Genomic DNA, 17,952 nt, shown 5'->3' with positions numbered 1-17,952 from the left:
CGTGGCCTGGGCATGGCATGAATCCACAGGGCATGGGAGGATTTGGGCCTGTGGCCCAGGCGTGGCATGAATCCACAGGGCATGGGAGTGTTTGGGCACATGGCACAGGCATGGCATGGATCCCCAGGACATTGGAGCATCTGAGCACATGGCACGGGTGTGGCAGGGATCCAGTGGGCACGGATGGGTTTGGGTACGTGACCTGGTGTGGCATGGATCCACAGGGCATGGCTGGGTTTCAGCACATGGCCTGGGCGCAGCATGGATCCCACAGCTGGCTTTGGGCCCAGTGTGGTGGGCACAGGGAAGTTTGGGCACGTGGCATAGGTGTGGCATGGATCCACAGGGCACGAGTAGGTTTGGGCACATGGCGCTGGACACGTAGGGCACGGCCCCCACGGCTGGCTTTCGGCCCAGTGCGGCAGGCATGGGGAAGTTTGGGTACATGGCCTGGGTGTGGCATGGATCCACAGGGCACAGGTGGGTTTCGGCACATGGCCTGGGTGCAGCGTGGACCCCACAGCTGGCTTTGGGCCCAGTGTGGTGGGCACGGGGAAGATTGGGCAAGTGGCCCAGGTGTGGCACGGATCCACAGGGCACAGGGGAGTTTGGGCACGTGACCCGGGTGCGGCACGGATCCACACGGCACGGGGGAGTTTGGGCATGTGGCCCGGGCGCGGCACGGATCCACAGGGCATGGGGGAGTTTGGGCACGTGGCCCGGGCATGGCACGGATCCACAGGGCATGGGGGAGTTTGGGCACGTGGCCAGGGCGCGGCACAGCTCCACAGGGCATGGGTGGGTTTGAGCACGTGGCCCAGGCATGGCATGGATCCATAGGGCATGGGATCTTTTGGGCACATGGCCCAGGTGTGGCATGGATCCACAGGGCATTGGAGCATCTGGGCACATGGCATGGGTGTGGTGTAGACAGGACCGGCGCTAGGGTTTTGAGCGCCCTAGGCGGACGGCAATTTCGCCACCCTGCACGCTGGTCCCGCGGCTCCGGTGGAGCTGCCGCAGTGGTGCCTGCGGAGGGTCCGGTGTGTCTGTGGGTGGTTCACTGGAGCAGCGTGAGCAGCCGACTGTCCGCAGGCACGACTGCAGCAGCTCCATCCGAGCCGCGGACCAGCAGACCGCCTGCAGGCACCACTGCGGCAGCTCCATGGGAGCTGCCTGCCGCCCCCTCTGGCGGCGCCCTAACCCAGGGGACACCCTGGGCTGCAGCTGCCGCGGCGGCGCCCTGGGCCAGGGGACACCGGCAGCCCAGACTCCCTCTCTGTTCTAGCAGCAGGGCTGCTCAACCATTTAAAAAACATTGCGGGGTGCTTTTTGGTGCCCCCAAATCTCAGCACCCTAGGCAACCGCCTAGTCCGCCTAAATGGTTGCACCAGCCCTGGCTATAGATCCAGAGGGCATGGGGAAGTCTGGGCACATGGCATGGATGTGGCATGGATCCACAGGGCACGAGCGGGTTTGGGCACGTGGCCCGGGCGTGGCATGGATCCACGGGGCACAGATGGGTTTGGACACGTGGCCCGGGCACGGCATGGATCCACGGGGCTCGGGTGGGTTTGGGCACGTGGCCCCGGTGTGGCATGGATCCACAGGGCATTGGAGCATCTGGGCACATGGCACAGGTGTGGTATAGATCCAGAAGGCATGGGGAAGTCTGGGCACGTGGCATGGGTGTGGCATGGATCCACAGGGCACGAGCGGGTTTGGGCACATGGCCCAGACATAGCATGGATCCACAGGGCACGGGTGGGTTTGGGCACGTGGCCCCGGCGCGGCATGGAACCGCGGCGGGCACGGAGGAGTCTGGGCAATGTCCGAGCAGGTCCGGGTCCCGGAGCTCGCCGCGGGCTCCGGCGGAGGCAGGGTCGCGGCGGGGCCTGGGAGCCGGAGGCCAGGAATGCAGCCGCCGGGCGGGGAGCGGGGGCTGCTCTGCCCCTCCCCAGCCGCCCCTCCTCCGGGGCCGGTCCCGGCCGGGGCTGCAGGTGGAGGAGCCGGCGGCTCCGGCGGGAGCCATGGGAGGCGGCTCGGCTCTGCGGCTGCTGCTGCTGGGCTGCTGGGTGCTGAGCCTGGGGCAGATCCTGCTGCGCTGCGGCCGCCCGGGCGACGAGCCGGGGCCCTTCACCATCATCACCATCCACGGGGGGCCCGCCCCGGGCAGCGCCGCCCCCCGCCACGAGGGGACTGGAGCCCCGGCCGGGGGGCGCAGCCCGGGCTCCCTGCAGCGCTACCAGGACGAGAACGAGAACCTCGGCCAGCCCGTAAGGAACCGGAGCCCCCCTGCGCTCTTCCCTTCAGCCCCTCTCCGGGGTGCCTGGCTCCCTCCCCAGCCAAGCACCTAACTCCGGCTAACCACCCGCTGACAGAACTCCTGGCTTCCCTCCCCTCTCCCTCCCTCGCTGGCTTTTCCTTCCTTCCTTCCCTTGATTGCAACGAGCCTTTCTCCTCCCTTCCCCTCCCCTGCCCTGCACGCTCTGCCTGGACCCCTTGAGGAGGTGGGGGAGAGAGACTGGCTGGTTTGGGGGTCGGGGGGTTGCGCTTTCCCCACTAAATCTCCTTCTCTTCTCTCCCTTTGCCTGCTGCTTCTGATGAACGGGATTCACGGAGACTCAGGCCGAAGGGGCACGTAAGGAATCCGGGGAAGTGGCTGCATTTATGTCTGGAAGGGCCCAAGTAGGGAAACCCAATGTCCCGATTTTATAGAGACAGGCCCAATTTTTGGATCTTTTTGTTATATAGGCTCCTATTACTCCCCCACACCCCACCCCTGTCTGGTCACCCTAGGCCCAAGCCAAAAGGAGTCAGAGGGTGATGAATGGCCAGCCCCAGGGAGGAGGTTTGTCCAGGGCTGGGCCCTGCTCCAGTGACCCTTTGGGCTGGCAGCCTTTGCTACTGGTTAATGAGCAATCGTGAGATTAACCAGCCCAGCCTGGATTCCATACGCCAGTGATCTACTGGCATCTCCCTGTGGATTGCTGGGGGCCCCTGCCCCTCTGTATTATGGCTTTTTTCCCCTCTTTTCAGGAGGTGAGTTTAACATGGGGCAGCCCCCTACTCGTGCAAAGAAGGGTTTGCATGCTCGCCATGAGACTCCTTTCCTAAAAGTGCTGCTCGGTTCAGTAAGGTTTGCTGGATGGGGGCCAGGGTGGAGCCTGGCCCATGTGCTGAAATCTTGGCTGGCATTGCAGCCTGCAGGAGCGAACCTCCAGGGTGGAGAGACATGTTCGGTGCTGTTTTCGTTGCCTTCTTGAGGGGTGTCTTGTGAACTGTCCTGATTTGTTGCAATGCCTCCATCTGCTGAGATTAGGAGCTTTGCTTCCTACTGCAACGTGCAGCTTCTTTATAAGGAGGCTTGTCAGGTTTGCTGCTGGGATTCTGGCTGGGGGGTGGGTAGAGCCAGAGGGGTGACTGCAGGTTTTCCATGTGTCTAACTTTTCGATTCCCTTGGGAACAAAGAAGGAATTTGCCACCCCCCTGCTTCTCCAGGAATCCCACCCCCTCCACCCTAGAGCGAACAGCCTGATCCCTGTACAGCGGGGAAGGCTGAGAAAAGTTACAGAAGCCCACAGATTGCCCCTAACAGGAGAAGGGCTCTGAAAAAGGAGTTCCAGCAGGCTCATCAGGGTGGAAATTCACGGGATCACTGCAGGGAGGGCAGAGTTGAAGCGACACAGCTGTCCTGACGCATCCCCCGTCCCCCTGGTCCATGCACCGATCCACAGGCATCATGTATGCGCGCACACAACCTCACAGTGAGTGACGCCTTGCAGCTCTGTTCCTCACATCCAGGAAACCTTTCCTGGAGATCCAGAAAGCGCTGTTCCACGCAGGACAGACGTGCTGTCACAATCCTTTGTTGGAGAGTGAGACAGCACTGTTATTATTGACACACATGCACACACACACACACACACACACACACACACAGTCTCGATCAATCACAGTCCCCTATTAAGGGCCCCTGGGCAGCCAGTCTTTTTACGCGCAGGGTCCTCTGTTAAAAGGGCTAGTCATGGCAGCTATACACACACACACGCAGCCACCGGTGGCAGGGGCCCCGGTGGGAGCGGAGGGATGAACAGGGAGGTTGCTGTGACTGGAAGGCTGGGGGAGGCTTTTTGTGTGGGTTTTGCAGCCTCTCCATCTGACTGTTCTTGTCTGCGTCATTCAGACATCTAAAACCACCAGCCGTGTCTGTACCAGTGCAGGCAGAGAGCTTCAGGCTAAGTATCCGCGGGTTCAGACTGGTACTGTATCAACAGCAGCAGAAAGGGGATGGATAGGTTTCCGGTGGTGAAGTGACTGCCTCACCCCATAGCCCCGGCACTAGATGTGATGCCAGTTGAAGGCTTTTATTAAAGATTACGGTTAAACAAAACAAGGGAGATTAAACATAAAACCGCATTAAAGCTGCAGTCAAGGGCCGACTTCTGCATCAAGGAAGGAATTTAGTATGGAGGCTGCGGTGCCCCAAGAGACACTGCTGTGCCTAAGTGTTACAACCTGTCTGAACATGCTCTTCTGAGACTTTGCACACCCTGGGTACAGGCAAGTGAGTGATAGACACACAAATCCACAGTCCCGTAGGACTTTGCAGGTGTCTCTGTGCCACACCTGGGCAACTCAGCACTTTTCAGCAACAGTGGGGATAGAACTCAACTCCTCCTGCTCCTAAAGCCCACTATGATTGGTTCTAAAGGAGAATCTTAATTAGTTGTTACCAGTATAGAGTCCATGATACCATTGCGTGTTTCTAATTTCAGCCAGAAGAGGGCAGTGAGGTACAAACATGGTAGCTAGTTCATTATGTGTAATCCCAATAGTGCTGGCTGAGATTTTCAGAGTTGCGTCGGAGATCTGGTCACCCGATTCTCATTAAAATTATGGGCTTTGAAAATGACAGTCATTACTCCTACCTAGCATCCTTTATACGGGGTAACTTCAATCACCTGGTATGTGCCAGACCAGACCTGTGATCTGCCAAATCTGGCACCTTGATTCAACAGCAGTGGTGGCCTGAAAGATTTTGAGATTTCCCTTCCCTTCTCACTGATTTCACTGGGAGTGTTGCCTGAATGAGGTCAAAGTAGGAAGTTAGCAATGGACTTCAGGATCGGCCCATTCTCCAGAGCTTTCCAGCTGAGGATCAAAATGTCCTGTGCCAATAATTCTCCTCACAGCCTGGAGAATTCCCATTCCTGTTTTATGGATGGGGAAACTGAGGCACAGAGAAGGGTTGGGGAAATACCTCATCCAGAGCTGGGCATAGACTGAATCTCCTGACAGCCAGACCACTGCTTGTAGCCATGACACCATCCGGCCCCTGTTACTAGCCATAAAACTGTCCTCCTTGTGCACCCCCCGCTGAAGTCTTTGACTCTGTCACCCCCTGTGGCAGCGCTTCCTGTGGGCTGAGTGTGTGTTGCTAGCGGAAGCCTCTCCTTTTGTTTGTTTTTAAGTCTCCCAGCCAGAATGGCTTCCCAGTGAGATTTTCAGAGAGAAGGAAGTGTCCCAGTATCTGGGAGGGAGTTCCTGAGAGATGGCGCGATGCTGTGACCTCTCCTGAGCCTTCTGACTGACAGGCTAGGGGCCATGTGCACACGGGGGTGCATGCGCCTCTGTAAATTACACAGGGACAACATCAGGTTCTTCCAACCTTCGTGCTGTGTGCAGCACCCTTCCCACATTGCAAGGGGGAGAATTGTCCCTGCAGCTGCAATGCCAAACCTCCCCAGCTTTTCCCAGGGATTTACCCATCCCCAGCAGCACACGCGTCTCATTCATGCCTCAGGACTGGAGACTAGCAGCCAGGCCTCCCAGCTCTGATTGTGGGGGTCTGAGGGGGTGTTAGGAGGTATCTGCTTCCCCAGTAGAAACTGGGCTAAGGCCCAGCAAACTCATTTCACGTACCAGCGAAGAGGACAGTGATGTTCACTCACTACTGCCTTTGGCTGGAATTGAACCAGCAACTTCCATGGCCTGTTACTGTTCCCCTGAGCCATATAAGCCCCTTCCTGCTCTGACTTTGACGGGATATTAAGCAATCACAGCCCAGTGCCTTTTGAACGAATGGGGGCCGAATTTCCAAAGCCCTGCCTCGCTTTGTAAACGCGCGTGCACCCTTTGCCTGCGTGTGCACCCTGGGCATCTGGTTTGCAAGAGCAGATGAGCGTGTGTGCCAAGGTGGTAATGGTGGAGGGAGGGGCGGTTGCAGTCGCTCTGATGTTGCATTTGGCACTGCTCATCCTTTGTGTGGGGCTTCAGAAACGTAGCCCTCGCTATCATGTTTTGAGCATGTGGGGGAGGGAAACCAAAAGCCGACACAGCTGGGGGCAGCTTTCAAAGGTCTCCACTCTCCAGTAATTCTGAAAGCTGTTTTGGAGACGAGAGGAGCTGAGATCAGCAAAGCTTGGGGAAAGGAGAGCTAGAGAATGAAAGCGAAGGTTGTTTTATGTAGGGGTTAGGGGGTGGGATTTACTTGCTGTTTGTGTTGCTCAGTGTTGTGCGCAACAACTGTCTACAACAAAATCCAGGCACTAGAACTGATAGGGAGGGAAGAAGTCAGGACACCTGGGTTGTATTCCTGGCTTTAGGCGGGAGTGTGATTTGGAGATTCGATTGGTGGGAGTCGGGTTCCTGAGTTTTTGTCCTGGGTCTGGGAGGGAGTGTCATCTAGTGAGGAGATGAGTGGACTGGCATTCTGTTCTTCCTGGCTCTGGGGCAGATGGGACCCAAAGGGAGCTTCGGATCAGGGCTTGTGTGTGTAGCAGAGGGGCCTTGGCCCTGCGTGTGTTGCTGAGTAGTGGTGCCCAGCCAGGCTGACTCCAGGGTACGGCCCTGCCAGGCTGTAGGCAGTGACTCCCGCTGAACGCTTTGCTGTCCGAACGCCACACAGCCTGTCTCGCCAGCAGAAGCCAGGGACATCTGGGAGTGGGTAGGCGAAAGTGACATGTCAATGGGTATTCAGGGCCCTGCCACGGTACTGGTAAATATCATACTGGCTCTGATTCCAGGCAGCCTTGGCAGGACCTAGCCCAAGGTAGGAGGGAGTGAAGAATGTGTGGGTGATGGAGGGGCTGGAGGGGTGAGTGGGGAGAGGGGCCTTGGTGAATCCTCAGAGAGGGGAGGGCAGAGCTCTTCAGCTATGGGGCATAATGCAACCCAAGGCACTCGTTCATTTTCCATGGGCCCAGATTGTCTGAGTTATCAGCGGTGGCAGAAGCTCTGCGCTTCCTGTCTGTGCAGAATGCAGGCTCCTAGGGGAAGAGATTAAGGGGATTATATTATTATTTGTTATCGCAGAGGGGGGAGAAAAAAGAAGAAACCTCCATCGCTGGGAATTCAGCCTAATCAGAGTGGAGATTAGCCTCTCCTCCCCACCCCCACCCCTAGTTCATTTGGCAGCCTGGGATGGCTCCAGCGGGCGGCGCAGGCTGTCCAGCCTCCAGCACCCTCCTTCTGGCTGGAAAGGAGAGGTTCTAGCAGGCGCGATGGGTCCCCGCTCGCTTGCCCTCGCATCTCCGGCTCTTTGATCCCACACGCTGCTGATCTTGGCTGGGCCAAGCCCCTTTGTGTCTAGGATAATTAAGAGGAGATATTAGCACCATGAATCACAGCCCCCTCCCCTCCCAACAGGGGACCCGTGTCCCATCCTGCCCCTCATGCCTGTGAACTGCAAGGGAGCCAGGGAGCTCGCAGGGTTCAGCTGGGTCCTGAAGTATCTGCAGTTCCAGGCCAGATCTCTGCTGCTGCTCCCTCCCACCATCAGTCCCCCCAGCGGTGCCTCCATCCCCCAACACCTCCCCCCATCAGCCCCCTGCAGTGCCCCCACCCTCATCAGCCCCCACCAGTACCCCACCCCCTATCCCCCACCGTGCCACCTCACACCTCCTTACCATCATCAGCCCTCATCACCACTCCCCCCGGGCCTCTCCATACATTCCACCCCCCACCATTCACCACCTCCCTCGTTCCTGCCTCCATCTGCATGGCCCCTGAGAGGGAGGGACAGGGGTAGGGTCTGCAGATTGGTATCACCCCTAAGCATTGGGGAACATGTGGGTGATGAAGCCAAGAAAGTGGCAGCTCCGGGAGGCGAGGCAGGGTCGCCCAGCAGGGGGGGAGTGAAGTGGGGCAATTTGCCCCAGGCCCTGCAGGGGCCCTGCGAGCCCTGATCTGGCAGCGGTCCGGGTCTTCAGTGGCGTTTTGATGGCGGGAGGCCCTTCAGTGCTGCTGAAGACGCGGAGCGACTGAAGGGCCCCCCGCCGCCGAAGACCTGGAGCGCCGCCGGGTGAGTACAAGCGCCGCAGCTCCCCTGCTTTGCCGCGGCCCCCTGAATCCTCTGGGCAGCCCTGAGGGGAGGACCTTGGGCTAGGCTGGGGTAGTTTAGCTAGGATACATATGTGCTGGTCCAGTGTCCCCTGTGCCTCATGGCAGTGGGCCACAGTGCAGGAGGGGTTTGGCTCGCCCTGGATTTAAAGGTTTCAGTGGTGGCCGTCTTAGTCTGTATCAGCAAAACCAACGAGGAGTCCTTGGGGCACCTTAGAGACTAATACATGTATAGCTTATGCCCAAATAAATGTGTTAGTCTCTAAGGTGTCACAAGGACTCCTCACTGTTTTCCTGGATTTAAAGGCATCTATGCAAGCCCTGGGAGGCCTGGCCGGGTCGGGTGTCGTGTAGGTGCAGGCATTGAAAACTCAGCCGTGCGCTCTGAGTATGAGGAGGACGCTGGCCCCCGTGTGAGGTGGGCCAGGGAGGCAGTTGGCACAGAGCCATCGTGAAGACCAGCTTTTCGTTTTATAAAGCCCTGACCTGCTGAGGCTCCACCACTGTGTCTCCCCCCTACGTGCTCTGATCCTGCTGCCGGAACGGGGCCGAGCAGGGACCTGGCTCTGCTGATCTTAGCTGTGCAGAGGGAGGCTGGGCCAGTCTGTGAGCTGGATGAAGCTTCCCTGGGACTGGGGCCCTAGATGGTCATTAGTTTGCTTATGCTTAAGGCTGGCTCTGGCCATAATTAATGACCTGTCGTCCAGGAGCTGCAGCAGGAGGTTCTGGGCTGTTTGCAGGCCTATTGCTGATTGCGCTGATAAGGCAGAGCAGATACAGAGCCATTTTCCTGCTGTAGCTGACTTTCCCTTTGTACTCAAAGCCTCGTGCGTGCGCAAAGGGGCCTTTGTCTCCCACGTTGCCCCTTCTCCAGCCGTGCTGGAAGGGAGGGATTTTCTGTTTCCTTCTCCTGGTCCACGTTACTGGGAACTGTCTGTTTAATGTCTCGTTCAGGAGACAGCATTCCCTAGGAGTTAGAACACAGGGTCAAGCGCTGGGACTACTGGGGTCTGTGCTGGAATCTGCCACTGACTTGTAAAGTAGCCTTGGACAAGTTACTCCACCTCTCTGTGCCTCAGTTTCTCCACTTGGAAAATGGTGATAATGGGACCTCACTGCTGCTGGGGAGGGGGCATGGTGAGAGAGCGAGTTGTGAGACATGGTTAAGTAGTGTTTGTAAAGAGCATTGCACCCCTCAGGTCAGAGGCACTAGAAATGCAGTCTCCTGCATTAGCTGGTCAGTCCTTCAGCCCCTTTCTGCCACAGCAGCTCTGGGGAGACAGAACCAACAGGAGCTCACCCATGCAGTGCTGCACCCGTGCTGGTCAGCTGCAGCAATGCTTCCTGACACGCCGCTCCCCTCCTCTTCTCCACTGTGGATCGGTTCGTGATGGTGGTGGTACTGCTGTTAACCCCACAGCTGAAACTGCAGGGAGACTTTTAGGCAGGGAAAGTGCAATTACATGAGTTGGAATATGGCCAGGACACTGGGCTTAGCGCCCCCACTTTGTGAAATGTGTCAGAAGAGCTTAAGTGCCTAGGAGCGATCAGGGCCTCAGTTTCACGCCGCAGTCAAAAGAAATTTCCACTCCAGCAGCACAGTGCCGGGTCATTGGGTTCAGGCCTGACTCAGAGGAGAGAGCGCCCCCTAATGGTTTACTTACCCATTGCTCCCTGCAGCACGGCTCCCCCTAGCACTGCGCCGGGTCATTGGGTTCAGGCCTGACTCAGAGGAGAGAGCGCCCCCTAATGGTTTACTTACCCATTGCTCCCTGCAGCACGGCTCCCCCTAGCACTGCGCCGGGTCATTGGGGTCAGGCCTGATTCAGAGGAGAGAGCGCCCCCTAATGCTTTACTTACCCATTGCTCCCTGCAGCACGGCGCCCCCTAGCACTGCGCTGGGGCATTGGGGTCAGCAGTGGCTGGGAGGAGAGGAGCGCTGAGTCACATGTCTCCCTGCAGCACCTGAGCTGTCCTTAGAATTTCCCATCCAAGTGCTGCCCAGCCCTGCGGAGCTGATAAAAGTACAGCCTGGAGCGCTAGCACTGCAGCCGTGGACGTCCCCTGGCTGTTCAGGCACTGGGGTGCTGCCGTGCTGAGCCTGTGTTTCTGGGTTATTAAACCCTTCAGTGCCTTGGCAGGTTCCTCCGCCACGTCAGAATCCTTTTAGACACTCAAGAGCCGAGGCTGGTTCATTTCCCAGCATGCCCCAGCGCTCCCAGCGTTTGACTTACTGCGCATTTTATCTCCGTGACCTTAGAAAACCCAGCAGGCGGTGACCCTGCAGCCCTGGGCCGATGGCAGCGAGTCGCTCCAAAGTGAAGCCGAGCGGTTCCTTACGTACATCAGCACCCCCCAGGTAGGTCACACAGCATGGCTCCCCCTCCCCACGCCAGCCCTCGGCTACACAACACAGCCCAGAGGTGGCATAAGAGTTCCGGGGGGCACCCTACCTGGGAGGGAGCCTGGATTCCAGCTGGATAAGACTCCTGCCTGGAGAGGCAGTGACCTGGATTTGAGGTTCTGCCTTTCCCCTCTGGAGGCTGCTCCGCTCTCTCCTCTTCTGCCATCATTGCTGGCACCGGCCTCTCACATATCAGAGGAGCAGCCTGGTTGTTTGCAGAAGGGCAGGATCTGAGGGGTGGGGGAGATAAAATCTCAGTCCCTGACCAGTGCTGTAGAAAGCTCCTGTGGTGGAAACGAGACAGCCCCGCAGAGTCCCATCCCCTGGGGGCCATGATGGTATGGGGAGGTCTCTAGATATGAAGGATGCCCAGGGCAGGGGGAAAGGGGACATTCCTATGGGGCCTTTAGGGATCAGGAGGGCAAGGGGCATTGGTGGACCTGGGCTGGAGGATCCTGAGCTGAAGTGAGCTTTCCTGGAGAGGGATGGTGCTGGCTTGTTGACATAGAAGCAAAGAGCCATATGGTGCGGGAGGAGAACTACCTCTGTACACTGGCTGATGAGAACTGGCCGCCCCTGGGCTCAGGCAGGGGATGGCTGCTGAGCTGTGATGAAAACAGAGCTTCCAAGGGCGAAGCCCTGGGTTATGAACTCAATCCAGTCCCCAGCTAAAGGGCTGATTTGGTTCTCCCTTCTCCTTCAGCTGCCCTGCTCCCGAGCTCTGAGCCAGGCTGGGCTCCAGGATTTCACAGCCAGCACTGCCGGGGCATGGCGAGTTTGCCTAGATCACATGCCCACTGGGTCGCTGAAGCTGCAGCAGGAGAGGTGCCTGGTTTATACCTTCAGGTGAGCATCGTGCTCCCGTGGACGGGCATCCGAAATTTGGAAGAACAGAGGCAGGGAGGGCCGCTGCGGAAGGATGGATTTAGGGGGTCAGGACTGATACTTACTCGACAGGCGAGCTGTCACCGTCATTTGGATTTTGATTTTTTCAATGACATTTTTCATGGAAAATTCAGATTTCTAGCCGACCCTTTTCACTGTTTGAAAAATGTCATCCAAGTTCTGAAATAAAACAGTAAAAAATGTTGAGAACGGGTTCTCAGGGGGTTGGGGCTGCTTTTTCCAACCAGTTCTGCTCTGTGACCCCATGTCCTTCCATCAGGTATAATCCTGGGTCCTTCGGGATGGAGGCCTCCTGAGCAAACCTTCCATCTTAGGGTGTATTTTCTAGACTGAAATGCTGGTTAAAAGCAATAGTTTTTTGAGCCCCAGCCAGCACAGGTCCCTGGCATCACAGAATAGGGACAGCACAGCTGGCAGTCGAGCCAGCTCCCCTGTACATGCTACCCACCAATGTGCTCACCCCAGTTCTGGATGGACTCTTCTCTAGGGGTGGGAGAGTCATTGGGTCTCATTGGCCTGCTCAGCCTGAGCTTTCAGACAGCCAGCAGAAGGGCTGATGGTGGTGGGGATTTTGTGTGTGCTGGAAACTTGCCCATTACGATTTGCCAGGCCAGATTGGACCGACGGTCACCTAATCCAGCATCCCATCTTCAGTATGGCCAGAAACAGAGACATCAGAGGAATGTGCAATTCCCACGATACACACCAAAAAGGATCAGCATCCCATTTCACACAGGCCACCGCCGGCCTGCAGACAGTGACTTTTCAGTTGCTAGTGACACGGGACTGGCCACCAAGAGGTTAATATCACCACGTCCCATCACCAGTCCTGGGAGCCATCCACTTCCCTGCCTGTGAGTCTGTTACACACGCGTGAGTCAGCTGCTGCAGTGAACACCATCCACTCTTGGGTACATTCTGGCAGCCTGAGTCATGACTAGCCACAGTGACTGGAGCCAAAACCATGCCCCAAAGGCCTGTGTGAAACTCTGGGTCTCTAACTAGGCTTCATTCTTGTACTTGCTCAGCTCAGACTGGTTGCAGTTGCAGATGAGGAAGAAGCTGTCTTAATCCATGTGACAGCTGCTGACTTGGAGATTCCAGGCCTGCTGGGATCGCTTTTGAGCTGCTCTCTGAGCCTGTGGGCTCCAGAATAGAGGTTCTGCACCAGCAGCGCACAGACCAGTGTCATGATAGTTGGTGCTCTGGGCTTCCCTTCCCTCCCTTAACTGGGCCCAGATATAAGCTCTGATATAACCGTTTTTTCCTTTCTCTTGCTCTCCATCTGCCCCAATGCTTGGGCTGTAAATCTGGGGTTCAGGGCAGCCAAACCTCCAAGGCACGTTCGAGGTGCGTCACTGCGATATGTGCAGACCAGAGCGGAAGCTGCAGAGAGTCCATAAGATCTGATGTCTCCAGCGAATGCCTTTGCTTCTTCAGATATGTCCCCCTTGCAGTCCCTTTAGCTGTACTGTTATCAGTGGGCTTCGCAGTGACAGGTTGCATCTGAAAAGCAACCTGAAGGGTAAAGAAAACGTGCCTGCTTGGAACCTCAGCTGCAGGGCTGGATCAAAGTCAGCCAGGGTGTCTTTGCCTCAGTTTGCATAACATTACCCATCATGCTTTGCCTTGCACCCGCATATTCTGCAGGTCAGCCTAACTTTGCAGAACCTGAAAGTGCCTCTCTCCCTTTCTTCATTTGTAGCATGGTCAAAAGGGGTTTTGAGTTCAGCCAGCGGATGAGTGAAATGCAGTGCCAGGTGCACAGCTTTGGCCTGACCCCCTACAAGCAGACCGACCTCTGGCAGAAAGGACAGGTGCAGCACCATGCGCTGTGGCTGGACTGGCATGAGCGACGCCCAGTCACCTCCTTGCAGAGACGGAGGTGCCCTTCCAAGAGGCTAAATCAGATCATGCAGGACTTTGGCCACAAGAAGGTAATGGCATCTGATAACATCGTCCTCCCGCCCCATCACCATCCACCCGTTAGATGTCATAGACAGAGAAGCCTAAAATCCAGTTCCCTCTCTGCGTCTCAGGTGGCTAGTTCACGTCCTCCTTGGTGTAAATTCAACCATAAGCCAATCTGAGAAAGACACCAAAACTGGAAGGGCAGCGAATATGCGAGAGGACAGAACAGATGTGCAAGGTGACCTGGAGAGGTCAGAGCTAGAATTTTCAAAGATGTCTAAGAATCTGGCGCCCAACTCGCATTGGATTTTAATGGGGTTTGGGAACCCAGCTCCTTTGAAAATTCCATCCTAAAACAACAGGGCTGCTTCCATGGATTTCAGTGGAAGTTAGGAGCCTAAATACCTTTGTGGATCTGGGCCTTTGTTCCCAATAAATGACCTGGCCTGATCCCAGAGAGCGGAAATCCACAGCACAGGAATGAAGTAGGGGGAATGCAACCAAAAAGCCCACCCCTGCACATTTAGCTGAGTTTACTTCCATCTCATCCTCTTGCTACCCACAGGGGTTCCTGGGCTCTCTGGCTGCCATCAGCAAAGCGAAGGATCCACATGGGAGGCTGTGAGGGGAGATGCCTACAAGTAGAACTTGCTTTTACGGGCCATGTGAAGCAGACTGAGCCCCTCTGGTCTAATCCATCCCTCGGCCAGTCCCCAGCTGGAGGGCATCTCTGCTATTGTGAACAGAACTCCACGCTGGGACTGAGCCAAAGCCAATGGGAGCTTTTCCATTGACTTTAGTAGACTTTGGATCAGGCTGCAAACATCAATGGACAGCTCCCCTCCATAGGGTCTGCTAACTCCTTGGCTCTAAGAAACAGCCTTAAACAAGGATGTTGGCAGAGCTTGGCTAAGAGCAGTAGGGCTCATTTTTTCCCCACTCCCAGGTGTATCCAGATGTCTCATTTTCAGACTTCTCTTGGCCTGTCCCAGCCTAGTCCCCTCCCATGACGGCACCAGTCCCTGGGCAGCGCTGACTAGAGGAGCTGAGTTTGCTTGTTCTTTCTCTCTGGGATAGATCGACGTGTTGGAGGCGGACTTGGCCAGCGCCGAGTGGAAGATTTTGGAGAGTATCCTTGTGGATGGCACCGTGGCTGCAGTGCACCAGCTGATCCTCGCCATCCACCTCCACTGGCCCGGCTTTGAGGTCAGTGGGAGCGAGGCAGCCGTGGTGCGGTACTGGTACAGCCTGCTGAAGGCATTAGAGGCCAGAGGATTTCACCTGTTCCATAGCTTCAAGGATCTGCAGAAGCCACAGCTCTTCCTGCACAAAGAACTCTTCAATGCCAGCAGCTCCTACACCCTGAGCTGGGTCAACACCTACTGGATGTACTGAAAGAGGGCACAACATGGGCATTTGTGAGGGTGGGGCTGGTTATTTTCAAACCTGGCTCCTGGCTGAGCTCGGAATGGGTGTGCTTGTTAGGTCCCGGCTGGCCACAACACACCACGGGCGGAATTTGTATTTCTGCTGCATTCCAGGGACGGATGAGGCAGCCAAAGGGGTTCTGAAGATGAATCCAGGAAACGCTAACAGAGGTCCAAGGTCTGTGACTCTGACAGCAAAAGCCACTCAGATGGATGCTTCAACGGGGACTAAAATCCAGCTTAAGAGACTTAAAGGTGCTGAGATTCCAAATACCTCCTCCCACAAGACCATCTAACCACTGCTCTGGCTTTGAGCACATGTAAAAGCCTGAGTGTCCAGCTCACATCCTTCCTGATGAAGCAAGGAGTGTGCTGGGGCACCGAGACCTGGCAGCCAGACAATAAGAAGCCGAGCTGACGGCTCGTGGAATAAGCTACAGCAGTGCTTCTGGCTGCTGTTTGCATTGGCTCCCCACTTCCAAAAGCCACCGAAATGGCCACAGCAGACCTGGGAAGGAAGGGAGATGAGTTGCCAGTGCTCTGTTGTTGAAGGAGCCATTCTAACCGGGATGCATCAACAAGCGCATTTGCCAAATGGAAGCAATAGTTGCAGGGACCGGCAGCCTGTTGGCCTGATGCTGTCAAGATCAGCTGGGATTTTCAGAGGAGGCTGAAGGAGGTTGGTGCCCAATTCACACTTGGATTCAGTTAGACCTGGGCACCTAACTCCTGTTGGCACCTTTCAGACTTCCATCCAACGTCTATATTGAACGACACAGACTGTTCCACGAAGATTCATCTGGCCCTGGGAGCACTGCTGCACCCACATGCTGTCTACAAAGTGGGCTGGAGATCCCACGAGAGCTGGCTCTCTCTTCAGACACCAGCTCCTACCACCTGGGTTAGGCTGTCCTGACAGATTGCCCATCTCATTGTATTTAAACTCATCTATTTCTGTCCAGAACCAGGGAGTGCAAATTTGTAAATGACTTTTAAAAACAAGGGTGGGAAAAGGCCATTCACATTTTTGGAATCACCAAAGTAAAGTTCAGGTTCAAATTTTGGGCGAAGATTTGGGTCTGTTTGCGTCCAATTATTTTGCTTCATCCCCCTCGAGGCTCCGACCGCTAGCACCAAATGGTGCTATCAAATGTCATTAGAGCTGGTTCTGCCCGCGTCCTTTCGTGGTGGACAATACTATTGTCTTTAGTCTTCTATTTACACTCTATTGCTGTTGGGTTTGGTTTTTTTTCCAACTGCAAACTCTGCTGGAGTGCGCAAAACCCTTTAGATCTCGGCTGGCAGTAGAGATACGCCTAATCATAGTCATTATCTGGTAGCAGGTAATGGGCATCTTTCCCATATTAATTTCAGAACAGAATAGATGAGAGCAGGACACTTCTGGGAAGGGAGCATGCTCCTGGCCCCCCCTGTGGTGGGAACTCACTGCATTTGTCCCAGGAAGTTGTGTACAGCTTTGTGCTCTGACTTTCCCGCTGCCCTAGCAGGCCCCGCAGTCACGTCAGTATTAAATACATGAGGATTCTTTTGAGTATGTGCGACTATAACTTCAGGAAACCCAGGCGTGTGGGTCACCATAACCTCTCGGGCTGCTCGGCTGATTTCGTCAGCACTGACCCCAAAATCTGCTGTTAAATAATCAAGCCCGGGTGACCCTCAGGGCTGGATAATTGTGTGTGTCAGCTGCAGGAAGAAAGAGGGAACGACATCCACCAGAGAGCCATGAACGGCACAAATATTGCCCTGCCTAGTGATGTAGAACCCTGCCAAGGACACCATTGTACGCCATGGACAGAGACCCTTATCACTGCTGTCTAGAGTGACCACGCAGCAAGTGTGAAAAATCGGGACAGGGGGTGGGGGTAATAGGAGCCTATATAAGCAAAAGACCCCAAAATCAGGGCTGTCCCTATAAAACTGGGACATCTGGTCACCCTATGATACAAAAAAAAACACCCTTGAATATGTTTTCTTGGTGGGTCTTTGGAGAATAAGATGATCCCTCCATCCTTAAAACTGTTGTGAGGCTCCATCATAACTTGCAGGACTATTCCCCCACCTATATCACACAAGCAGGGCCAAATTCTGCTTGCCTCTTTATTAGCAATGCAAACAGGGACCCCTTCCTCCCCAGCTTCGGAAGCAAATTGTCCTGCAGGAAGGAGACAGGTTTTCCTGCGGTGGACAAGTTCCCATTTCCTCCAGGTGTGCGGGAGAGGGCGTTGGGAGGAAGGGTGGCGTCTGTTCCCAGATACCATTAACTAGTGAGCAAAGGTTGCAGCGTCTCCATGGAGACAAGACAGCAAGCGAAACAGTGTGTGTGTGGCTCTCAAGTTAGAGCTGATTAGTAAATGTCAGCTGCACCACTGCGTTCCTGTAACTGCCCTCCACCAGCGCCGGCTCGGGTCCCCGTTGGGAGAAAAAACACAGCCAGCCGTGGGGGGAGGGGACAGGAAGAGAACACAAAGAAAGGGCTGCTCCACAGCTAAGCGCTTACGGTGTTAGCAAGTTTTCTCTTTAATTCTTAACTGTGAGGTCGTTATTGCTCCTCCGTACTCTTAGGTGTCCAGGTCAGGTCTTAAGCCCCAGGGATCTTCATGGATTTCATTTATACCTCAGGGCTCTTTTGATTCAATGGAAGCGCCAGCCGGTTCACACCCATACTCTTACAGGAACAGGGTGGAATGAATTGTTGACATTCAGAGGGCCTGCTCCTTTACTTTGGGCACTGGATGTTACCAGAACCTCTCTCCCCTCCTGCTTAGTCTGTACTGTAATAACAACACTCTACCCTTCTAAGAGATTTAGGCCCTTAACTTCCATTCAGTGGAAGTCAGGAGCCTAAATACCTGTGAGGATCTGGGACTTAGTGCTGGAATAAACTCCAGGTCCTCTTGGTTGCCAGGCCCATGCCTTAATCATGAGCGGAACCTTCCTCCT

The 17,952-nt window shown here is 55.6% G+C and overlaps 1 protein-coding gene across 1 annotated transcript; it reads left to right on the top strand.

The window, feature by feature from the left end:
- The first annotated feature begins 1,745 nt into the window (after positions 1 to 1,745).
- LOC116837983 (putative methyltransferase-like protein 24) lies at positions 1,746 to 16,041 on the top strand. The gene is given in 7 exon segments (XM_032802936.2): positions 1,746 to 1,955; positions 1,958 to 2,023; positions 2,025 to 2,276; positions 10,604 to 10,702; positions 11,451 to 11,593; positions 13,359 to 13,590; positions 14,642 to 16,041. Coding segments are annotated over 7 exon segments (1,320 nt in total). The 3' UTR covers positions 14,960 to 16,041.
- Positions 16,042 to 17,952: the final 1,911 nt, after the last annotated feature.

This window comes from Chelonoidis abingdonii, chromosome 25 (assembly GCF_003597395.2).
Source record: "Chelonoidis abingdonii isolate Lonesome George chromosome 25, CheloAbing_2.0, whole genome shotgun sequence".
NCBI lineage: Eukaryota > Metazoa > Chordata > Testudines > Testudinidae > Chelonoidis > Chelonoidis abingdonii.
The sequence above is the reverse complement of the archived record's forward strand: the minus strand, read 5'-3'. Positions and strand labels throughout refer to the sequence as shown.